The following is a 24,677-nucleotide window of genomic DNA, read 5'->3' on the forward strand; positions in this document are numbered from 1 at the left end:
ATTAGAAAAAGTGTTGGCACAAGTGTATTATTATATCTGAGGGGAATTACTTTGAAGGTGACAACATAAACATTGATGAATAAATAAATAAAAATACAAAGTCACCTGACTTTTTGAACACACCTCCCATATGACTCATTTTAACAAACTAATGTGTGCATAAGATTATTCTGCCTAAGACGTTAACTGTTGTTCGTACACATGTACATTGCAAAGGTTAATCTACTATAATATACTGATTTATTTGATAAAGACAAAGTTATCAGTTGACGATGAAGTGGCTTTTTCTAGTCGTCAATCAAAACAGGCATTTTATTATTTTTCAAAGCTGTTATCCTTATTGTTCAACTACTCATGAAATACAAAAAGTAAATAATATAAGGGTATGGTCGAGAGTTATAAGCATTGATGCTATTTGGAAATATTTTGGGCATGCTAAAAAAGAAATCAAAAATCAATATGTTTAGCCCAGCAATATACAATACGGTTTCAAAGAGAGGAGTTTATCTGTTCTGACGTTTAATTGGATCCACTGTAAGCAGCTATGAAGAGTAAGGGTAGGTCTCTATTGGTCTCTGAGAAATCAAAGTAGTTAAAGCTAGTATGTTTTTTCTATACATCATCGGGTTTTGTGTTTATTTCTTAGCTCAGACGGATGCTTGCAGCTGATCTAATAAAACGTCATGACAGCCTAGCTTCTTGCCGGCCAAACATTCTTCAAAATAATTAGGGTTACCAGGTTCATTTTGGGTTCCTTTTACTTTCACATACCAGTGAGACATGTTTTTATTATGCATCAGTGGACATGAGCGCTGTTCATTTAATAATAGTATCTTTACATAACCAATAATAATTACGTCGTTTTGCAGCTAAAAGATTGAAACAAAATAATAACAAAGATTGCTTATGTTTGTTAGTATTTTGTTTATTTTAGTGTTGTGTCCAGTTGAGTCGATTCAAACTCCTTACACATTCCCATTACCTATTTATTAATTTTTAATTATGTATATTCGGATATACTTTGAATGTTTTTTTGGGACTTTCTGTAACGTTTTTAGTTAGACTAAACTTTTGGTGGAATGTATTTTTCAATACTTTCAATCGTAAGCCTTTTTGATTATTTGTACAACATCTTTTTCAAGAAGGACATGTTCTTTGCCAACTTTTTGAGGTTGATGCTTGACAGATGATTCCTAAACAAAAGCATACTTAAAAGTGCTAATGATAGTTTGATGAATCTTATTACAAAGTGTAATTCTTTTAATGTTATTTGAGTTTTTTATTATTGAAAAATAATTTTTTCAATAGGCTATGGATAAGTATTTATTATGATGTAACTAGAGATTGATTCTTTAAGATTTAAAATATAAACTACTTATGTACTTGGTATATATTAAGAGATATTTGATTGGCTTGGATTCCATTTTGTCAAATCAAAAACTAAGACTTTATGTATATTTGGTATTTAAGGTACAGCATTACAACACGTAACTGGCCTGATACAGACCACCCTGCACTAACCCAACTGGTTTTTCACGAGATAGTGTATCTGACGAGCCCTGCTTATAACTCCTAGAGAAAAATCAAGTCGACTCGGGTTTTAAGAATGTGAAAATTGACTCACTATCTCGGTCGAGTCGAAACAGCACTAGTTTTTTATTAGTTTATTAATATAAATATGTAGAGTCACACCACTTTGCTGATATGATTTTTAAAGTTTATTCATATACATTACATTATTTATCTATGTCAACACTTGGTTACTTGTTTAACATAAAAGTAAAGTACAATAAAAATGATTGATAATTACTATGACTTTAATTTTTTATCAATTCTTTAGAATCTGGGGGAATTCCTATTTCCAAAAGTAGAACTTATTAAGTGCGAGATTTCATCCATTAAATAATGACATAATTTGAGCCTTGTCATGTTTTTGAAACATTATAAATCATCCATCTTTTTGAATCATTAAATCAAAAGGAATACAACGGAAATTGATTGACGGTCGTCTTCTTCAAGATAAAATAGTAAAAATGAATGTTTAAAGTATACACTGTTTGTAACTAAATATATCAGGGGCGTTCACAAGGGGTGGGCTGGAGTGACTATAGAAAAAAATTGGGGAGCCCAATTAATAAATTTTTACTTTTTCCTAGAAAATTTAATTTCCTCATAAAATTTAATTTAATTTGATTGTTTTCCGAAAAAACTAATTTTTCAATTTTTTTCTAAAAAGTTAATAATTGAAAATTAATTTTTCAAATTTTTCCAAAAAAATAATTTTAAACTTTTTTCTAAAGTATTTAGTTATTTGTGTAAATAGCAAGTAATTTTTGAAATTTTTCTCTAAAATATTTAACATTTGAAATTTTTTTGTGAACAGTTGTGTATTTTTAAATTATATTCCAAAAAATTAAATTTTTTCAGTATAGTTATGGATTTTTGAAATTTTTTTGTGAATAGCTGTGGTTTTTTTAAAAAGAATCCAAGGAATTAATCATGGAAAATTTAAAAAAAAAATTAATTTTTGAATTTTTTTTCCAAAAAATTTTAGTTTTTGGATTTTTTGCAAAAAAATCCAAAAACCAAGCCGACGCCCCTGCATATCTACCCATACAACAACTTTTAGATTTTGCTAATTGATATTTCACAAAAATAGGTGGTACAATAGGAAAATAAGACAAAATTTTTAGGGAAGTCCGTCACGTTTCTATTGAATTTAACAAAATGGAATACCCGTTCCATGATGCAATAGTATATTTAAACAATAAAGAAGAAAAATAAAGGCGTTAGCAGTATCTGTTAGGGACCATTTTAGTTCCGGGTTTGTATGAATGATGAAATAATATCACACCAATAAATGAAAATATAGAATAGCTTTGGAAAGGAAGATTAAAAAAATTGGACTTACTATCTGGTTCTTCAATATAATAAGTTTATTATAATCCGGAGAAAATTCCTTTATTACGTCAATATAATTTTCATTAGAATAGGGATTGTAATATTAATTCTTCGATTATTTATTTTTAGAATGTAAGGCCTTTGACGTTACGGAAATAGCATATATTTTAGAATTGCAACTTTGTTGTAAATATTTGAATAGGCTCAACTGATGTATGACCTATTGTTAATTTTATTTGACTGGTATTTAATTATCCATATATAAGTAATAAATGAATACAGTGATGCTTACGAGTTCGAGTCAAGTACCGATTCTTTGAGTCTGGAGTCCTTTTACTTTGAATCCTATTAAATTCTGAATTTGCAATTTAAATAGACTTAATGCCAAGGAGGCATCTATACGGATCCTCAGATGTAATAAGTGTTGATTATATATCATTTTACTCATACAAAATCCCATCAAGTCTTCTTATTTTACCATCAAAGAACTTCCGTTTGATGAGTAGAAAAAAGAAATATGTATATAATTCATCCATGTGCGTTATTTATACGTAATGTGATGTGTCTCAAATTATAAACCATACGAATATTTAACGGAAATTCTTCAATTTTTGGTTTTTTGAAAGTTCTTTTTCAAATGCAATTATGTAATTCCATATTCCACGATTACATATTTTGTATATAATCCGAAATGAAAAAGTTATTTTTGCAATGCTGTAAAAACATAGTTAATTGTCATAAACTCATTTTTTCTATTGCGAAATGATAGAACTTGATGTCTATCATTATTCTAAGATTTAATTAGGAAATTCAGTAAAACTAAGATCAACAATTATAGTAAAGTGTTTAAAGATTATAATAACAGGACGGTGTTACCTCACTAATACAAAAATACAGAGTGATTTAGTCGTCAGCTGTCGAGGTTTATGTGTCTATTCACTTAAAGGACTCTAGGGAAAGAGCGGTCAAGGGAAAAATAAACAAGAAGGAAGACTAAGTGCCTAACACTGACCTATAATATCGTGTTTTTGTTGTAACGTAGTCACCCTTATTCTTCTCTTTTCACTAGGGGGGAGACGGCCTGTTCAAACTGGCTGCGTGCCTGGAGGAACATGTAGCAGCTTCTAATTTTCAGCCAATCAGAATGGAGAACTACTAAATCCTACCTTCCTTGCCTTGAGTGTCCATTCTTTTCCTAGAGTCTTTTATCTTAACCTAAGCAGTGTTCTGAACGGTGAGTGGTTGAATTATAATTTTTTATTTTTAATCTATGAATAGTGTTGTATCGGTCTAAAAATAAATAAATAATAAGTCGGTCATCCTATCAGTTCGGTTCTAATAAAGTTTATCAGTCCTAGGACTGGTCCTTATCAGTCTTTTATGCTAATTACAACATCTGAAATTACATAGTTACTACTAGCTACGCCATTTGAGTTGCTGAAGTTTGATGATATTTCATTACTTCTTGCAAAGAGACAAGATACTTGAAATTAAAAGTAGGAGGTGGGTAAGTAGAGCCTATTATTATACGTATTAGCTTGGGCCGTATGAAATCAGCCTTAGAACCGAGGCAACACAAGTTGATAATTCCCAACAACTAATAAATAATAATTCTATTGTTGAGAATAATTGGCAAACTACCCTCTTCCCCACTATATTTTCATATGAAAGGTTGTGTAATACAATAAAGGTAACGACGTGGCTTGTACTAAATAAAAAAGGAAGACTTTATTGATCTACAAAGGAAGAATACACTTTTATTCATGAAAGTTTTACTTTTTTGTCGAAAAGTCTAAAATAGAATGATCCTCATTGACACAAAATAAAAGCAAAATGTATTGCCGCTCATAACTAAAAAAACTACTAGCAGAAATTATGTCATAGCCATTAGCGTATGAGGACATCCTTCCTTTCAAAACTTTGTCTGTGCGTGTCATGCCAAAAATCTCAACGTCAGTCACACGGCCGTGTTCAAAAATATCAAATAGTTTAATGGAAAGTCTTTAGTGAGACTTCCTCTTCAACGTTGCCAGGGAATCCTTGAGAACATGAAGAGTCCGGTGCCAGGAGGAGTCATCTTCTGTTGAGACGAGAACACTTTTGACGTTGATCCCGTCTAAAATCGCCGTAATGATAGTTATGTCATCTTCGGGAAAATCAATGATACCCTTCAAACTATGACTTATAGATAGACGTTTTCAAGACCAACCTGCTTACTTGGGTCCAAGCAAATTTCCCTGACAATAACATTGTCTTTCAGGAAGATTGGGCTCGATAACAGTTAGAAAATTACTCAGACTTCTCAGCTAACAACATCACTTTCAGGGACTAGAGAATGTGACAACCATTCTGTCCGAATGGCAATCCCCTCGACTTTTCTTCTGGCTGCACATCGAGATGAGGGCCTGTAGCCTCTGTCACCCGAATGTTGAAGCCATGAAGGCCTCCGTCGAAGAATAGTGGGATGCAAAGAGCCCAAAATTCATTCCCATACCTGCAACTCTTTTGCAAGAGGATTGTTACCATCAGTCAGGACAATGGTGGCTGGAAAAAATTAATCATTTTTTACATTGGCTATGTATGGGGAAAAGATTAATACAGATATTTGTTAAAATTTACAACTAAAGAATGACAAACTACTTTTTTCATTCATTCCAAGTATGTTAGTTTCATGTTTCTTCACAGTATCTCATAGGAAATATACTTTTTCATGTCACTGAGACTTATATTAGATATTTTTTATCATAATTGTATATTTCAAATAAGTTATTAGTTTGTTAATTAATTATGTATTATATACTTTATACAAAAATTCCAATAAAACGTTGTTACATGGGATATTTTTGAAAGTGGGTATGCGGAAAGGGTAAATTCCACACGATGGTTAAAGGTTGAGTGATTATTTATAAACAAAGTTGCGTTTATTTAGAACTTTAAAAATATATTATGAACGATTAGTTTGCATTAATAGTCTATAATTATAGCACATAATTAATCGTCATGTTGAATTGTAATATTGTATTTTTTATATTCAAAATATGTCCAGTTGGAATCTTTTAACCAATATAAAATAAATATTTGTTTTCTTTATTGCATATATAACATTATCTATATAATATAAAGAAAAAATTGTACAGTTAAGTTATTGGATCAGAGAGCCGGAAAAACATGCACAAAAAATATATTTTACTTTTTAAAAAAGCAAATGCAATCTTCCAAAATACTCTTTTATCTTTGTTAAATACATACTGCAGATAATTCTGCTATGAATTATGTCAAATATATATTTATGCACCTCCCCTACTATTATCCAAAAAAGATATTTCTATATTTGCTTCATAAGAATTTATAAGCTTAATCTATTATTGTAAGGATACATTTAAAATGGTAATGGACAATATTGTTCCTTGTTGCAACATTTCGAAGCAAAAATATAGATCAAGGACTCAATATATATTCATCAATGCCTTATGTTTAATGCAAAAATATATTGTCAAATACAAAATCTTCATTACTTCTCTCAAACTTTCCTTCGATAAGGAAAAGATAACAACTCAAAATTAACGAGTAGATAGCCAATTATGTGTATTTTTGTCCAATTGTTGGACTTATAACTTTTTAATACAGTAGAGAAGAGTGAGGAGGAGTACGAGCGCCTAGTCTCCTAATTTTCTTTCAAAAAGGTCATTATTCCCCTAAAAAATATAAGATAAAATATCAACTTACAATTTTTTATTTTTTTATTTTTAATAAACCTTTGTATATCTGTAATATAGGCAGAAGTACGACTTGTGTGGATTTTTCCCAAGATCTTGGGATATTGACGTTATATCGTCACACTTTGTTTATGGAAGAGTTTACGTCTCATTTATTTGTTATCAATTGGTTCATAACTCGTTCTCGTTTGTCCCATTTTAACTGCAGTTAAATAATATAAAAGCAAGAACGTTGGAACCATAGGCTTAAAACGCATTTAAAAATATAATTTTATACACTTCTCTGTAGATATTGAAGAAGAATATGAATTATAACTGAATCAAGGTGAAAACTATTGTAAACTATTTATATTTTGTTGAGATTTAAGTGTTGATTCTTGGGATTTTTATGGGGAATTCTAAGGATATTATAAAATTTTGAGGGATATCCCTGAGTCTAGAAGTGTTAGAATTTACACATTTTCTATGAAAATCGTACTAATCCAATACTGATTTAATATGAAGTAATACTCTAGGGTCTTATTAGAGTTTTGTAGAACTAAAATTATACTTTATTAACAAACGACCGTTTGACTACGATTAATATAATATTAAAGTCAATATATTTCTAATAAGATTTCCATTATCTATACTATGGAATCAAAAATGTTAGAGGGAATGACGTAATTACTTTAGTTATTGACGTAATTGATTAACTACCAACAAATACGTCTAGATTTTTGAAATAACCAAAGATATTAAATATATTCTCCTTTCTGCAGTTGTCATGAGTTAACACTTGTCACGTCGTTACCTTACTTGTATCACGCAACTTTTCTTTCAAAAGAAACAGAAAAAAATGCCGAAATCATTTGGTAATTATCCAAATAAGTCAATCATACCAACTGCTATTTATTTTCTACATAATCCCAGACTAGCCAAAAATATTATTTCTACACAATTTTACGCTGTATTACATATATATTTCAAGATATTAAACCTACCTAGTATTTTATTCGATAATCTATTAGTAAATTACATGCTAACATTTTATAAAAAGCCTAGATAAACATTTATAATTGAATATGATAGCCAAAATTTCTTCATAGAAATATTAAAATGGTACGAGGGATCAACAAGAAGTTGTATTCCCGTCCTTTTGGAAACGGAGCAAAGTTTAGTATAACTTATTATTTCGTTTATTTATTAGAAACAACAAATCATGAAAGAACTATGACGTATCACGACAGAAGAGGGGTTCCACAGCTGATAATAAAATACAAAGTGTATTTTTATGTTTGCGAGGTAATGCCGTGTTGTATGATTGATTGCATCCTACTCTACACAACGGGGTTTATATATTATTTGATTTTCATATTAATTTATATAAACCTTCGTTTAGAATTCGTATAATTTCATACTCAGTCATTTGTTTATTTAAAAAGATAAAATGATCACTTCAATGTTGTTATTAATGTCTATTCTTACCCCCGGAGCATATACAAAAATACAGCCGCCGAAGGAAACTTCAATTTAATGCAGGAATCCGTGCGTATAACATATAACCCAGAAGTTGAGGTATATTTTATATGAAAATGCAATCATCACATTGTTAATAAATTAAAGGTAAAATGCTAAAGGGAACACTTAAAACAAACATCACATCCAAAACCTAGACTAAAAATAAATGAAACATAAATACAAACACACCAAAATGAAAATAAGATATCTTCTTAAAGTTAAAGTCAACAGACATAATGTAATTTCACGACAGTACGCGATTACTGTCAAAATCCCAAACTTCTATAAAAATATCCCCAAAACGACCAGTGGCAATAATTCTATCAATAAAGAATAAAATGTATCTCTTTTTTCATTGCAGATCGCGACTAAAACCCCATATATTTATCCCCATGCTTTCTAAGGCATCACATCTCGTTATAAGATGTACAGGAGATTCTGGTTCTTCTCTACACAACCTGTATGAGTCATCCTCACCCAAGCTCTTTAGATGAATCTTCAAGGGAATATGACCAGTCACAAAACTTGCAACCTTTTTAATTGATGTTCTTCTCTCTTTATATATTTTCTATCCCTCACAAAGACAATGTTCTTCTCTCTTTATATATTTTCTATCCCTCACAAAGACAAAGAAAAAAGTACATTCTTTGCCGACAACTTGGATAACCACGCAACTCGTTCAAACAGACATATTTAATTTTTTTCCTTATTTCAGTTTTTACTGTGAACAGTGAAACTTTCAATGTCGATTTTTTAGTCATTTTACATCCCATTTTAGCTAGTGCATCCACAATTCTTTGTCCGTATTATTGCTATGGCCCTTTACCCATGACATGTTTACAGAACCTTTCATTCTGCCAATCTCAACCAATATCATTTCTTGCTGTCTAGTAAAGGTTCCATTTTTTGACAGATAATCTATCAGTATGAAAAACCATTGGACAACCTGAATGCAAGAGCTTGCAATACTTGGAAAATTCCATACAACTTAGCTTTTAAACACCAGTTTAAATTTTCATAGCCATCAAGAATAGATTCGTCCCCACACGAAATACATCAACCATAACCAACTTTATCTTCAAATTTTGATTCATCATTGAACATATTTAGTAATGGAGCATTTGCAGATGACCCTACCTTCATAGTCCCAAAAGAAGTACAGTTATAAGGTTTATGAACTATTTTTTCTAAGAGTGCATCAAACTTGTGGAGTATTTTATCTAAATCTGGTTGGAGAAGGGTTTGTCTTCCTTTTGTTCTTGACTGCACAATCCATGTGATTGTAACATCATCTATAACTTTTAATCTAGTTGTCATCCCATGTCTCTTAACACTAAGATGTAAAGGTTCCATATTAAAATTAATCTCCATTGCTTTGTTGGTATTGATCGCAACGCTCTAAACGTCAACAGACAGTCTAATCTATTGACCCTTCAAACCTTTGTGATTTCCCCCTGTTTTTCTATGATCCGACGTGCCCATATTGCTGCCCAATAACATACCACTAATCCAAACATGCCTCTCGAATCTCTCTCGGAGTCCCCATTGGAAGCCAACTAAGTTTTTTGCAGCAAACAATACCTTTTTGGTTTTTTGACGAAATGATCAATATGAAGACCCCATCCCAGACGTCGGTCAATTATAAAACCAAGGTCCACTCTATCGCTGTATCATTTATTATGATCTCAGGAAACTCAATTGACGTGACATGTACAAATCAAGTTTAGCGGGTCAATTCAATGTATATAATGACTTAATAATAATTAACAGTTGACAGGAAGAAAAATGTAGAAGGGTAGCCAAAAGTTTTGAAACTCTGTCAGGGACCTAATTTTCTTCCACTTCTGTCTTAAGGGATTATTTCTATACCCCCATGGATCAAAATTCAGATACTGGACCAAAATTATAAGGGTCAAAGACTGTTGTAATACTTCCAGACAATATCACAACACTTCTACCAGCCATATGTTTGTTTTTTGTTTTTCAAATTTTTTCTTTCCCTCTTGACAGAGTAGATAAAAAAGTTTGACGAGGAATTTGATCCTTTTTTTATTAGAAAGGTTGAGAGATGTATTAAAGATCGCATTATTAAAAGAGAAACTCTCATAGAAACGCAGCCTTTATGAATATAGGCTAAAAGATCATGTATGTACTTTTAAAATTTGCAGTTATATATGTTATCAAATATGGAAGGGCTTGTTTGTTGATATGGACTCTCGTGTGGAAAGAGAAAATAAAGGAGCATAAATCGCATGCTTAAACTAATTAGCCTTAGTATAATTAATGAATAAATTTGGGAAAAGTTGTTGGAAATTATTACACATCAATACATAACATATGATGTATGTGTAGACTGTAGGTGTTTGGTAATTTAGGAGGGTTGTCCGCAGGGGGTGGGTTAAAAGAGCTGTAGCTCAATAACTTTTTGCTTTTTACTAGAAATTTTCTGGTCAGGATGAAAAAATTTTACTCAAAAATAGGGGTAAAATCTGGTTTTCAAATTTTTTATTGTCTTTAACAGATGTGGGTTATAAAAAAAAATTAATATTTGAAATTTTCATACAAAATAATTATTTTTCAAAAGAACTGTTGACTTTTGAATTTTGTTTCCAAAAAATTCAATTTGTAAGGAATAAATATAAATATATATTTTTTTTTTTCCCAAAATAATTAATATTTAAATTTAACGTTTGAGTTTATTTTTTCAAAGAATTCTATTTTTGAAAATTTTGTGAATATATGTGTATTTATAGATAAATAAGCCTTAATAATAAAAAATCCTTTTTTACGAATTTGTTTTTGACTTGTGACAAAACTGGGTTGATTGATAAAATATGTACAATGCAGAGAAAAAAAGAATTATCTTTATATGGACATGAAAAAAAAGAGAAGATTCGGGACGATTATAGATTATAAAATATTTCTTATAAAATAGTCAATTTGATTGCTCAACTATATTAATGGTGATAATGTCAAACCTCATATGAAAAAGGAAGTGTGTATAAATGTTGGTTTTAGGCCTAAATATCCTACAACTGCTTGAGACTATTTTGATTTTCAGTAAACCGAACTCAAGGCGTCCGCAAAAGTACAAATATGCATAATTATTTTTTTGGAGGCTTTTAAATTTTTTTTGATTAATATTAATATTTTGTGAAAAAAAATTAGAAAAATTAAATTTCAAATGTTTTTTTTTTAAATTATTAAATTTTTTGACAAAAAAACAATTCCCAACTATTCACAAAAAATAAATTTTTTGCATACAAATTTCAAAAATTGAATTTCTAATATAAAAAGTTTTGGAAAAAAAACTCAAAACATTAAGTTTTGGGGAGATAAAGTTAAAAAATTAAATTTCTAATAAAAATTGTTTGGAAAAAAAAAGTCAAAAATTAAAATTTGGGGAGATTTATTTTAATAATTTATAGCTATTCACAGCAAATTAATTTTCTTGGAAAAAAATTTGAATAATTAAATTAAATTTTAAATATCAAATTTTTTGAAAAAAAAATTTAAATTTTAAATTTTCTAGTAAAACCAAAACTCCCTTAATTTGAGGGGAAATACAACCCTTCCAGCCCACCCGACAATTCAGTCCTTTTAAAGAGTTCAAGTTGGGCCGATCTCAATGAAAAAATGAACGGTCTAGACGGATTTTATAGAGTAGCGTTTTTTAGGGTTTCTCGAAATGAGCACCATGGCACACTAGGGTGTACTTTTGCCTTGTTTTTAGTCCCACGAAAAAAATTAGTATTTCAACATCTGACTTTTGAAATCTGACATTTCATATATAAATATATTTAAATACATAAATACATTTTTAGACCGATATTTCGGGCCAAACAGCGATCTCCGGGGTATAAAGGGAAATTTAGTCGTATCCAAATTGTGAATCAATTTTTTGGTCTCAATATGTGGGCCAATTTTTTTAGGTCTCGATCTATGAGAAGATTTTTTACCCTTTATCCAGATTTGTGTGTTGTACAAATAGGATTATTTAAAAAATGTATATTTGATCTAAAATATTTATGGCTATAACCATTTATAATTAACCTACTTTACTATTTTTTTCTTTTTTACATTGACAATTTATGCTCCAAATGATTTTATTACGAGATTGAGATGAGACAAATTGGGATAATATTTGTAACTTCCAAGGAAGTACGTTTAAAAATGAAAAGTTAATCACTTCCACATTCAAATTATTAAGTTTAATTCAATTCCATATTTTTATTTTTAAAAAGAATGTCATTTTAATTGTATTCTGAAAATTGCATGAGGCTCAAAAATATGGAAGGCTTTAGTTTATAAACACTGCAAAAAACAAGAAATGATAACGATTTTTTTCTCTGTAGAGAATACTAGTGTTGGCTTTCGGTCTGAAACTTTTAGTTCAGTCTGAGACAGCTATGATATTTAGTGGACGGAAGCTATTGAGGTCCTCAAAAGAAGTTCAGGCTTCACCGGTATTCACCGGTATCATTGACCGGTCTCATTTAAAATTCGGTATAGATCGATACTATGAATGAATTGATCATAACGTCATTTGTGTTTCAAAATTGTGAATATCCCTCTGCAATGACGTCACATGAAGTTATATGTGTTGGATAAATCATATGTGCATAGCTTAAAAACGATGATAGACAGTGGCGTCCACAGTATAATATATGTATTAGTTTTTGGATTTTTTTAGAAAAAAAAAATATATTAATTTTTTCGACAAAATTTTCAAAAATCAATAGATATCGAATAGAAATTTCAAAAATTTGCAGCTGTTCACAAGAATTTTCTAATATAAAATATTTTGGGAAAAAAATTCTCCCCATTTTAGCGTAATTTTTTTCTTCATCCTGACCAATCCTGTGGGGGGAGGGTTGTACAGCCACCTCATCCCACACCATACGGATGCCCCTGATAGGGGAGAATAAAGGTTGACTGATTGAGATTGAAAAAATCAATCCACGATTTCAAAACGATTACATTTCGGTCTATGGCTTGAGGTCGTGGTATGGAACGGAACATCATTTCAAACGACTTTAGATAAAACTGGAAAAAAAGTCGGACTTCAACCGACTCTCAACACCAATAAATACATTTAGCATGTTATACTCCATTTTAATATCATATTAAGCAGGTCTTTTAATGAGTAGCAGGTTTTTTTTCTTTCTTTTTGCTAGGCTAAAACATTAAACCAGTTTCTTGATCCAAATGTAGTACAAAAAAATTCAATTCATTCCTCAACAATTCCTGATTTCTTTTATTCAGAAAGGTTGAGAGATTAAAATCGTTATTAGCTTTTGAATATAACATGATGTTACTAGGGTGACTCTCTTTTCAACGGATATGTGCTTTATGTACATTTTTTTTTTTTTTTTTTTTTTTCATGGAATGTACGGTTTTATGATTGACAAATTGGGCATGTTAAAAAATTAACTTTAGTAGAAAATTAATTTCAAATTAAAAATGAACCAAAATTCAATATATTCTCTGTAAAAACATAAATTTAAAATCTAAAATGTTAGTTTAATACTTCAACTTTCTTTACTAAAAGATTTACCCTTTACTCTTTAAGTTAAGTTAATTTTAGTTCTTTTATCTTTCTCCCCTTAGAAGAAGGTTGGAAGAGGATTAAAAAAGAAGAAAATCACATCATGTTTATTGTCACCTTTATTGTACCACGCAACCTTTCATACGAAAAGAAACAGAGGAGACCCAAAATCAGTTGGTAGTTCATAGCTTAACAAAAGCTTATCAGGCATTAGTAAACTAAAAAAATCAACATATATTATCTACAAGGTGGTGTGACATTCTGGAGCTAGTTATTTAAAAAAAAATAGCGAATGCTAAAATAATTTTCACCGTGACCTCTTTGTGAATAACTATCACCTAATTTTTTATTACAAAATATTATCAAACAGGGTGTTTTATTATTTTGTCAAAAGACTCTTTGTTGCTTTGTTTACAAACAAATATAAGTAAACAACGCTCATGTAAGTCAACCAATCAAATTTTAGAACACTGATTAAGAGAAAATTAGCAGAAATGTAGACAGCAAAATAAATAGTTAATTCATGTGTTTGCAAGGTAATGCTGGGATATCTTGATAATAGAGCGTTGTTAATCATATAAAACGTCATGATTTCTCAATTAGAAACCAAAAGGGACGCCATGTTGGAGACATAGATGTTGATATATTATGTACTATGTACATACTTAGAAATGAAAAAAGATTATGTATTTATATATTTTAAAAAAAAAATCTTCGATTAGTGCTTGTTTTAACTATTGAAAAAAAAAAAAAAAAAAAAAAAAAAAATGAGCTCCTATTTACCTATAACTAAGGAAGAGATCTCTGTCTAAAGAAAAAACAAAGTTTACCGATTAAATTAGGAAAAAGGTTGATGCGTGTTCTCTTTCTTCTCTTTTGTTCATTATTAAGTTGTATGGTGCAAACATCTTCATCTAAAAGAAAAATATAGCCTATCTTTGGTCTAAATTGATTCAAACATTCATAATAAAATAGATATATATAAATTAAATACCGGGCAACCGTTATTAATAACTCATCTCAATTATGTAGATTTTGAGAGGTTATGAGTCATTTTCTTTTACAATTTTCCTATGAGCAATATCGTAGAACACATAATTGACTGTCGATTGCTATGAAAAACATGCCTGAGGGACATTGTAAATCATCTTCTTTGAGGTCCAAGTCTTCTTCCCAATGGCCTTTCTGGGACAATCCCGCGCGGAGGAGCACTACAATCTCAATCCTCTTTTTGTACTGTGTACTCATGGTGGTGACTAGGACAATGTTTTTCTTAGCAATGGACAGTAAAAAAACATATATAGTTATATATAACAGGCAGCTCCTATTAAAAATGGTTTTAGTTCAGTTAAACTATATGTCTCGTGCCTGTCGTACTCTTAATAAATCCCAAGACGTTTTATTCTGATTATATATCACAGCGTTACCTAGTTAACACAAAAGTTTAGATTGTTAGTTGTCGATGTTTCTGCTTCCTTTCTCATTACCATTGTTATGAGCGTGATATAGTTGGCTTGGTTCAAGAATGATGACACCATGTTATTTATTTTCTACTTTTTCATTTCTTCTGTTTATTCTAATAAGAAGTGCATAATTTAATACCTATGTACATATATCATAATATTAATTCAGAGAGACAATCTTATTGATTATTGGGAATCAAGAAAATGAATGTGAGAGAAGGTAGGTAGAGCTTTAGAAGGTGACGCGAAGGATGAAAGAAAGGAACTTCGAGGGAGGAAGTACGTAGTCTCCTTCATTTTGATTTCAAACATGGAGAGAGATTCATGACCTTAATATCGACATGTAAATTTTTCTATAATAATTACTTTATTCTAAGCGCACTGTATTAAGAGTAATGAGAGCGTGTGTAGAGCTTAAGGCAAAGACGAAAGGGTTTACGCACATACATAACATATACGCATACATATCTCTTTAGCGGCATCCAACATGATGTGTTCCACATCTACAAAGATTAATCGTACGAGAACACTTGCTTCAATCACTCCTTACAGCGCTTGAGTCGTTTTCTCTACCTCTTTCTGGCTCTAATAACTGTATGGAAGATATCACACCAGCAGCCCCATTATGGCCGCAACGGATGATCATTTTCAGCACAATGTGATCCCCATCGGATTTATTGCCTTTTTTACTCCTTTGTCCTACATTCTGGTCGTACTTGGAAACAGCGAACTTGGTTTCTTCAGTGATCTCCCATGGATAATATTTAGTTTGGGCTCTTTTTTTGCATGGAAAATTGTGATATTCTTCTTCATCTGGGCCTATCTCTCCATTTTCCTCTACAACGGTAAACCTTATGCAGGACCACCCATTGTATCCAATGGGTATGTTCCAAAATACGCTGCCAATGGAACTCTTTACTACATAATCAGTTTGATCTCTTTTGGAGCATTTGCTTACTTTATTGATCCAAATCTATGTCTCAATATATATCAAGATTTCGGCTCTATCGTTGCTGTTCTCAACATTACAGCCCTCGTCTTTGTTGGATGGCTTATGCAAAAGGGGATTTCAAACCCAGAAGCGAAAGGGGATCCTGAACAAGATAATTTAGAGGGCTACAGTCTTCAATATCTGTACTATAGAGGTATCGAGCTTCATCCACGAATCTATGGAGTAGATGTCAAACAATTGACAAATTGTCGTATTGGAATGATGGGATGGGCTCTTCTTGTTATTGCATTTACAGTTGCAAACATTCAATTGAATGGATTGCAGCCAGGTCCTTTGGCTCATGCCATTTTGATCTCAATTTATCTCTTTAAATTCTTTTACTGGGAAACTGGATATTTTAATACACTTGACATAACCTTGGACCGTGCTGGGTACTACTTGTGCTGGGGATGTCTTGTTTGGGTTCAAGTAATAAAGGCTTTGATTTTCCTTCCTCCTTTTTCTAAATGATTTTTTCCCTTGTATTTTTCTAGTGTTTCTATACGTTTACAGCATATTATATGGTGAGTCGGCCGGATAAGAGGGATAACTGGTATGAAGCCTTTCCAGTACTTTTCTTTGGAACACTATCAATACTTTTCAACTACATCACCGACAGACAAAAGGAAAAATTCCGTCAATCTAAAGGAAAATGTTTCATTTGGAATCGACCTGCCAAAAAGATTGTAAGTATTTGACTATGGAGTCTATGCACAAGATTTCTGCATATCAAGTAGAACTTTAATGCTATGCATGAGTGAATTTCAAAATATAACGTGAGAGGAATGATCCAATCAGCTCTTGAATTTAAGTATGTAAATTCAAGAGCTTGAGATAGCTTTTACAATATTGAAACGTGGCTATGTAGTATTTAACTGTTTATATAAATAAAAGGTTAAATTAATAATATATATTATGCTATCAGTTGGATAGATCTTCCTCCTTTCTAGTGTAGCTGATGTGTCACAATACCTATGAAGGTACATTATACATATAAGTACAATCGAATTATATTCAGATTTCTATTTTTTAAAACAATGATTTATTGTAATTACTTCTCCACTGATTGTAAATCAGAGTCATTATTTAAATTGATTCCAAGTTTACATAAATACATATTGCACTTTTTTTTTCTCCTTCTCTTCAAGGATGTGGAATATATTGATCACAACGGACTGAAACGACGAAATACTTTACTCACGAGTGGATACTGGGGGATTGTTCGCCATCTCAACTACGTATTTGAACTCTTAACCGCCTTAATTTGGTCCATACCTGCCTATAGAGGAAGTTTCATCTTACCCTTTGCTTACTTCTTCTTTTTGGTCATTCTCTTGGTACATCGAACCATCCGGGATGACGAAAAATGTGAGAAGAAGTACGGTGAGGGATGGAGGAGATATAAGGCTGCTGTGCCATACAAAATGATTCCCTATATTTATTAAATTTGTTCACGAATTATTATTTAATATATCCCATTAATTAAAAGTGTCTATGTTATCAACAACATTCCTTAATATTTAAGTAAGACCAATTTTTTTGTGTCTTTATTAAAGACCTCATGATAAATAAATACTCCAGTAAAATAGACCATATTCATTGAAATAATGCGAAGATTTCATATCCAGGGACGTCCACAGGGGCGGGGAGTCCCCTCAAAATACAAATTTCCAAGAAATTTAGTTTTTGGATTTTAATTTTTTTTCCAAAAACCAGCTAAAAAAAAAATTATATATACATATATAGTTATTCCTGCAGACAATCCTGACATCCCTCATTCTTCAATTTAATGAACGATTTCTTATTATACCGTACACACATCTGCCAAGTTAGGTCACTATGTATGTAAGTTTTCCTAAGAAGTCCTTGAAAAAATTCATGCATTTCATGTGTTAAGAAACTTACTTCTCATACATATATTATACGTACACATATATATTTATTTAACAAAGGAGTGAATGTTATAAAAGAAAGTTAAGCTATACGGAGGGTGTCTAGAGACTATATATACTACATCTGTGATATAATTTCTATTAATAAGTAAAATATCTCATTACCTGGTTAAAAGGTAAAGGATCACTCAAAATTCTTGGGGTCTCCTTATTTAAATTTACCTTTGATAAACAAAGAAGTAATCTCTCTACTTAAGGAATAAATAAAATAAAATATTATTATTTTTTATAAAAAATGAAGGTTTTACATAAACAATCATTTCAATAATAGATAATTAGGGGCTTAAAAAGTACAATTCACTCTGTTTTCTCTAATCTTATCTTTAGTTTAAAAGTTTGATGTTTTCCTACAAAACTGGGGATTCGTACTCCCACTTAAGACTCGCGACTCAAAGTTAAAAGCTTCAGTAAGACTCAAGGCTTGTTGCTAAAACTCAAATATTATCCATTCATTCAAAGTAATTATTTGAGGAAGTTATCTTTTAGAGTATATTATAAAATTTTAATATTTTTCTTGACTGAATCAGAAGAATTGGGGACTTGTGTTCGAGTCACATTTAAGTCTCATTAAACACCAACTTCAAAAAAACTGTAGTTGGTGAACTCGTAGAAAATGCTTCGTGATCATCTTTGGTTATTGTAACCTCATGTCTAGTGATGAAAATCCTGTCTAAATTATACATGTTAAAGAAATAAGAGACCGAAAATCACTATGATACCCCTGACAATTTTAACAGTGTTTTGGAGGAGAGCAGCTTTGCTGTCAATACGTTTACTTAGATCAGCTGTGAGGAGGAAGGAAATTGAAGAAAAAAAACAATGAACCTTGGCTTGAATTTCTCCTATTTCGATCCTCAAGTATACTTAAAGCCCAAGAAGGTTTACAATTATAACTTCCAAGTAAATCTAAAGGATATTCTCCATTTTTCATGGGCACACTAGTTATTACTTTATACTTAGATGTTCAGTCATCAAGAAATAAATAATAATGATAACAGCTGAGGAAAATATAAAAACTTATTTAGATTGTCAACTAGAAAAAACTGCTCCCGCTTTTTAGAGCATGTTTTATACACCTCTAAATGTTCATTAATATCTGCCAAATACCAGAGATATAGAAAGAAAGAAAATGCCACTAGCATCAAGTAAGTAAAGAAATTACTAATAAGTAATCAACACTCATGCCTCAATGATTTTCACTTTGTAATGAGTGTTTCTTAATTAAAGGTTTTGAAAAAACCTTTTGTAATATATATAAATTAGTCATTTAAGTATATGATGGGTTTTTTTTCTAATACCTGAAGCATATAATAAGAATACTTGTAAGCTTTTTTAATAAGTCCTTGACATATTATTAAAACTTTAACATTAAGATTTTTTTTCTTCTTGCAATGATACTTTTAAGCATTTATGATGCGATCGATATATGACTTGAAAGTTATGCATAACGATATACATAGATGCATTAACGAGGTCACAAGGGTATTCCCGTCACATCAACAACTCCTACATGAATGTATTGTTATTTTTGCCAGCTGTGAGTTACTTTACCATTGGTTCTTTTAAGTGTTCCAATCAATGATCTCAGTTAAATATTATTATGTTGTGAATATCATAAATCTTTCTATAAGCCTCCTTTTGGTGTTATCACCCATGGAATTCAAAATGGTCGAACAGATCTGTCTGAAATTTAGGGAGTAGACGTATAAAATGACAAAACATGATGCTATGATATTTTTTTTTTGGGACTTTGAGTTTATTAAGAAGCTGTTTTGAACCGAAATAAAACCCCATTTCATTTCTCTCTTTCTATATCCATCTCCTTCTCTCTATCTCTTCCCTCTCCTCTATTCCTTCTTTCTACATCCCGTCCTCTCCATGTCTCTTTTCTTCTACCTTCATTCTTTGTTTCCATTCCCAACTATTCAGACCTGCAACACAGGTACCTTCTGCTTGTATGAAATACAAACACACTGAAATAGTTGAACAGATGACAAAGAACAGCCTTCCCTCATTAACCAAATAAATTTAGTCAATATTTTTTGGTCCGCCATCGAACTTTCTGTTTCTTATACTATTATGTGTCCCGTGAAGGTTGATTGGTTAAATTCAAATTAGCTCTTGTTAAGCTGTGAATCATTTCTCATGAAGTGGAATAATAACTACATAGTTAAGAATAGTTGGGTAACTATAACTTGGGGTTTTTTTTTGTCTCTCTTTTTATATGCAAGGTTGAGAGATACAATCAATTGAAATAACTTCCGTACACTAATACTATTTTAAACATAGAAGAGTCTCCTATTTATAGAAGTAATTCATTTTCTCTCCCTGAAATCATATAAGAGGCAACTGATATTAAGAATGATCTTTATTAAGTAATGTATCTCTCTCGCCTTCTCCAAGCGCTCTTACGCAAATCCCATCTCTGCAGATAATGTATTCAAGCGTACATGCCGTGTAGTTTTCAAAAGGAGTGTCACACCCATTTGATTAGATTATGATATTTTTTTTATTGATGAGCACTCGACAGGAACATATTAATACTATTGTGTAAGTGAAAGTCTAAAGAAGAATTAAGAGTTATTTATTTAATTTTGTGGGATGAAGAATCAATATTTTGGTTCAAGATTTCTAATGGGTCGGTCTTAAATAAAAAGGGGGTTAAAAAAAAGGGTTTGTAGGCGTAAATTCGACCTTGATAGAATAAAATTAGCTTCGTAGTTATGTAAGATATGATGTCAAGAGAAAAAAAATCATGCATCTCACTATTAATTTATGCATATTGGTATATATCCTCAATGCAAATAAATGAGATAAAAAGTTTGACGTCATACCTGTTTGTGTTCCCTGATATAAAAAAAAACTATACAAATTGCAACTCAAAGGATTTTTGAAGAAGGAATAAAGTTAAATAATGTTGTGGTTTTTTACGACTGGAACGTTTTTCTTTATTTTGTCTTTAAGGGATGTATTTCTGTTCCACTGGACTTTTAACAATAGAATGCATACATTGTATATGTATTGTGATAGAATTTCTCATTTTACCGTTATTCTGAGTAACTTTTTTTAATGGCAAAATATTTGTAGATTGTACACAAAAATAATTTGTAATTTAATTCTAACCGATTGAGAGTTTGAAATAGGTATCTACAAGTGTGTGGGTTTGGTTTGAAAATCCTAGACTGGTCTGACACCCTTACGATTTTTAGTGGACATAACTAATTTAGTCATTTAAAGAGAATTCAGGCTCAAGGAAAATATCGTTCTGGATCAGTCTCACTTAAATTTCAGGTCTACAAAGTGGACACAAAGTAAGCAGTAACATTACTAAATAACGAAAAATGTGATTTTTATTGAATCAAGAAAATAAAAGTCAAAACCAATTTGGGGTAAATTTAAATAAAATTTTATTTTATATGTTTTCCTTCTCAACTAATAACCTCCTCAACATGCCGGGGAACAGATTGGCAGTCCTTGACGCTCAAGGCTGCGTCTATGGCGTACCATACTGTCATGATGGCATCTCGGAGCGAATCACAGTTCAGATAAGAGGTGCAGCAGACATTCTTCTCCACGATACCCAAAACTACAAAGTTCAGGATGAAGAGCTGGAGGAGGGCCCCGTAGAGGGGGTCCAGGAGTCAGCATTATTGTTGCTGCCGAAGTTTGGGGTTTTCTAGGATGTATGGAGCTGTAATGGACTTCTTGAGATTTTAGGAAGTCCGAATGGAGATGCTTGAGGTCTGAGCACTAGCACAAGCGCGGAGGAGATCGCACACATGTCTTTTTTGTTGGTGATCCGACCTTTTTGCACTTAGAGACATGGTGATAAAAGAAAAACTTGTCTATTTTTGCAACAGATGTTGTTCAGTTTTGTAATAAAAAATAACGGCATAAAATCTTAATTAAATGATACTGTACGTTTGGAGGTCCCACCTGTAGATTGATTCTATAAATGAATTTATGAACGTCGGCCGTGTTTCAAAATTGTGAACATCGATCTACTGTAACGTCATATGAAGTTGGATATGTTCCTTAAATATTATTTAAAAAACTCAAATATCAGATTGGGGAGAAAATCGGTCCATAGATTGAGAGCGAAAAAAAGATCTCCACGTTTTGAAAACGATTAAGTTTCGCTCTACAGTCAGAGATCATAGTCTGGGCCAAAGGATTGCTCTAGAAAAGCTTACATAGGACCGAATCTAAACAAAAAAAAATCGGTCTTGGACCGAGTCTCACCAATAGGGCCTACATATGGATGTCATAGGTTTTTGTATTATTGTGAGTATGAATGACTATGGTACAGTTTACCTGGAGAGGAAAAATGCACTGATTTTGATTTTCATCTTGTCGCATGTATATAGAACAAAGAGAGAGAGAGAAAGAAGGTCAAAGAAAGTCCAGAAATGTGAGCGTTCTCCCACACGCATAACTGACTAATTATACTATTAAACTAAATATGTGATACGTATACATAGAAACAAGCTTGAACTAAAATCAAGAATCGAAGAAAATCCCATTTTTTTTACTTCATGTACGATTACACATACAGCCCAATATTTCATAGACATATTTGAGTAAAGTATAGGCTTTTTATTCAAATTTGTAGGATGAGTTAATATGCCAAAAAAATTTAACTCTAATTTAAAACTTTTATTTTATATAAGAAACTTTTACGGTTCCCAATACGGCTCTTTTAAATAAAATAAGTCAATTTCTCATTATTTTACTTTAAGGATCAAATTTGCCTATGGTAATTAGTGCAATTTGCAGCCTACCCAAAGGCTTAATAATAATAATTTGTTTATAGAAATGGACAATAATTATTCGCAAAGAATACAAATGTCATTTGCACTCAATTTTGAGAAAAATCATTCTTTCATCGTGTTTTATTTTGACGGGTCACATATTTTGTTAGAAAATAAACACATTTTTTTTTGTTATTATACTAGGCCCTAGTTATTTGATAGCCAAAAAGAGAACACTTTGTCCGATTATTGTAGATTTTAGAGGAGTGCAAATGATATATATATTTATTTTTTTTGAAAATCAATGAACGTAATCCATTATTGACCAGTGATTGTAAATTGATATCAACATATCAATTGGAGGACTTCCTGGATTTGTAATACACTCTCTAATAGAATATATATGAATAGTATTTATGAAGCTAAATGTAAACAAATTCACAAATTTAAAAAACCAAATACCAGAGCTGCAGAGTCAAAGTAGATGCCATTTTTGATGGAGTCGGAAAATTTGCACCAACTTAGACTCCGACTACAAAAATGCAGGCTTGTGAGCGATCAGGAAAAAAATTGCGATCAGAAATTGACTCAATATCAGGGTCCTTTGCTATCAGCCAACCGATCAATTTAATTACGGTCATATATAATTTATTTAAACATATAACTAAGCCTTTATATTTCCACAAATATATATATATATAAATTTACCTTTTCAACTTAAAGAAACGATTTATACACCTTTTCAAATGTATTTTTTTACAATGTTTTACTATATTTAAAAAAAACTAAAATATAGTCTGCCGGCAAATAATAAAATATTTACATAAATCATTTTGTCATCTCTCAGCCTTTGTTTAGCCTTGGAGAACAAACGATGACAGCTGGTACTACTGGGAAGCACAAGACTGTGAACCCTACTTAGAAATAGTTCTTCTATAAATGGTAATTTTAAGTTAATCTATTTCCATAAGCCCTTCCCCCTCTCTTTAGTAATTGCAGGGTAAAAAATTCCTATTTATAAATACCGGCCAAAATCAGTTCCCACCACATATGTGAGGATTGAGACCAAGTCAAGACTGAGGTTATAAAGTTCGAGACGAAAATCAAGACCAAGACATATACAACATTCAAAATATTGGAATTGAAGTCGGACATTATATTTACTGATTAAAAACCTTTTATATATATTATGTTTAAAAAAAAAGATTACCTCTCTTACAAAAATTAAATGTTGTGAGTCAAAACTTCATAAAGGGTAGATTCCTTTTTTTACAAAGATAAAATATTTTGGATCTACAGTGTGTCCTCATAAATCGTAAAAGATTTTTCCCAAGCTCAACTTTATGGAGATTTTCAAAAAGTAGAATTATTAAGACAAAGATACTTTATTAAACAATTAAATCTTTTAAGTGTTCAGTGTGGCCTTGATCTTAGGCCTTGAATGTCTTCTTCGCGTATTCCTCCTAGATGTGAGGTCACTCCTTCTCCACAGCAGCCTTCAAGGCCCCACATTCATATTGGAGGTGCCACAGGCTTTCCTCTTTATGCACCCCAGATCCCATAGTCCAGATGATTGCAGTTTGGGGATGAAGGAGGCCACATAGATAAAGGGGCACAAATTCGCCATTTTGTCTTCACACCACTTTTTTTAGAAATGTGCCTCTTTGATTGATGAGTCACATGGCCCTAGGGGTATCTAATCTTTGTCACTATGTAAGCTGTCGCTTTTTATGATACCAAAGATGACGTCACTTTATCATTTCCCCTTATGCCATATACAAATGTTTCTTCTTTTTACAAAATGGTTAATTTAGTTCATTAGGTGAATTCATGGAGGACACGTGGTTAGTTATGG

At 31.3% G+C, this 24,677-nt stretch overlaps 1 protein-coding gene and 1 long non-coding RNA gene across 2 annotated transcripts; one reads left to right on the forward strand and one right to left on the reverse strand.

The window, feature by feature from the left end:
- Positions 1-15,584: 15,584 nt before the first annotated feature.
- On the forward strand, positions 15,585-17,705 carry LOC121124146 (uncharacterized). Its single transcript, XM_040719270.2, has 3 exons — positions 15,585-16,548; positions 16,614-16,805; positions 17,268-17,705. The coding sequence occupies exons 1-3, from the start codon at positions 15,754-15,756 to the stop codon at positions 17,562-17,564; spliced, it is 1,284 nt and encodes a 427-aa protein (XP_040575204.1). The 5' UTR covers positions 15,585-15,753; the 3' UTR covers positions 17,565-17,705.
- A 3,749-nt stretch (positions 17,706-21,454) lies between these two features.
- LOC121124295 (uncharacterized) lies at positions 21,455-22,413 on the reverse strand. The gene is made up of 2 exons (XR_005866272.2): positions 22,008-22,413; positions 21,455-21,916 (listed from the first exon to the last, which is right to left on the reverse strand). It is a non-coding gene; the product is annotated as an uncharacterized lncRNA (long non-coding RNA).
- Positions 22,414-24,677: the final 2,264 nt, after the last annotated feature.

Source organism: Lepeophtheirus salmonis, chromosome 9, assembly GCF_016086655.4.
Source record: "Lepeophtheirus salmonis chromosome 9, UVic_Lsal_1.4, whole genome shotgun sequence".
Taxonomy (NCBI): Eukaryota; Metazoa; Arthropoda; class Copepoda; order Siphonostomatoida; family Caligidae; genus Lepeophtheirus; species Lepeophtheirus salmonis.

What these genes read in the sequence shown, in the direction of transcription:
- LOC121124146 (XM_040719270.2), top strand. Translation starts at nt 15,754, where the DNA reads ATGGCCGCAACGGATGATCATTTTCAGCACAATGTGATCCCCATCGGA. An exon ending in GATGTCTTGTTTGGGTTCAA is followed by an intron (nt 16,549 to 16,613) that starts GTAATAAAGGCT and finishes GTATTTTTCTAG; the next exon opens with TGTTTCTATACGTTTACAGC. An exon ending in ATCGACCTGCCAAAAAGATT is followed by an intron (nt 16,806 to 17,267) that starts GTAAGTATTTGA and finishes CTTCTCTTCAAG; the next exon opens with GATGTGGAATATATTGATCA.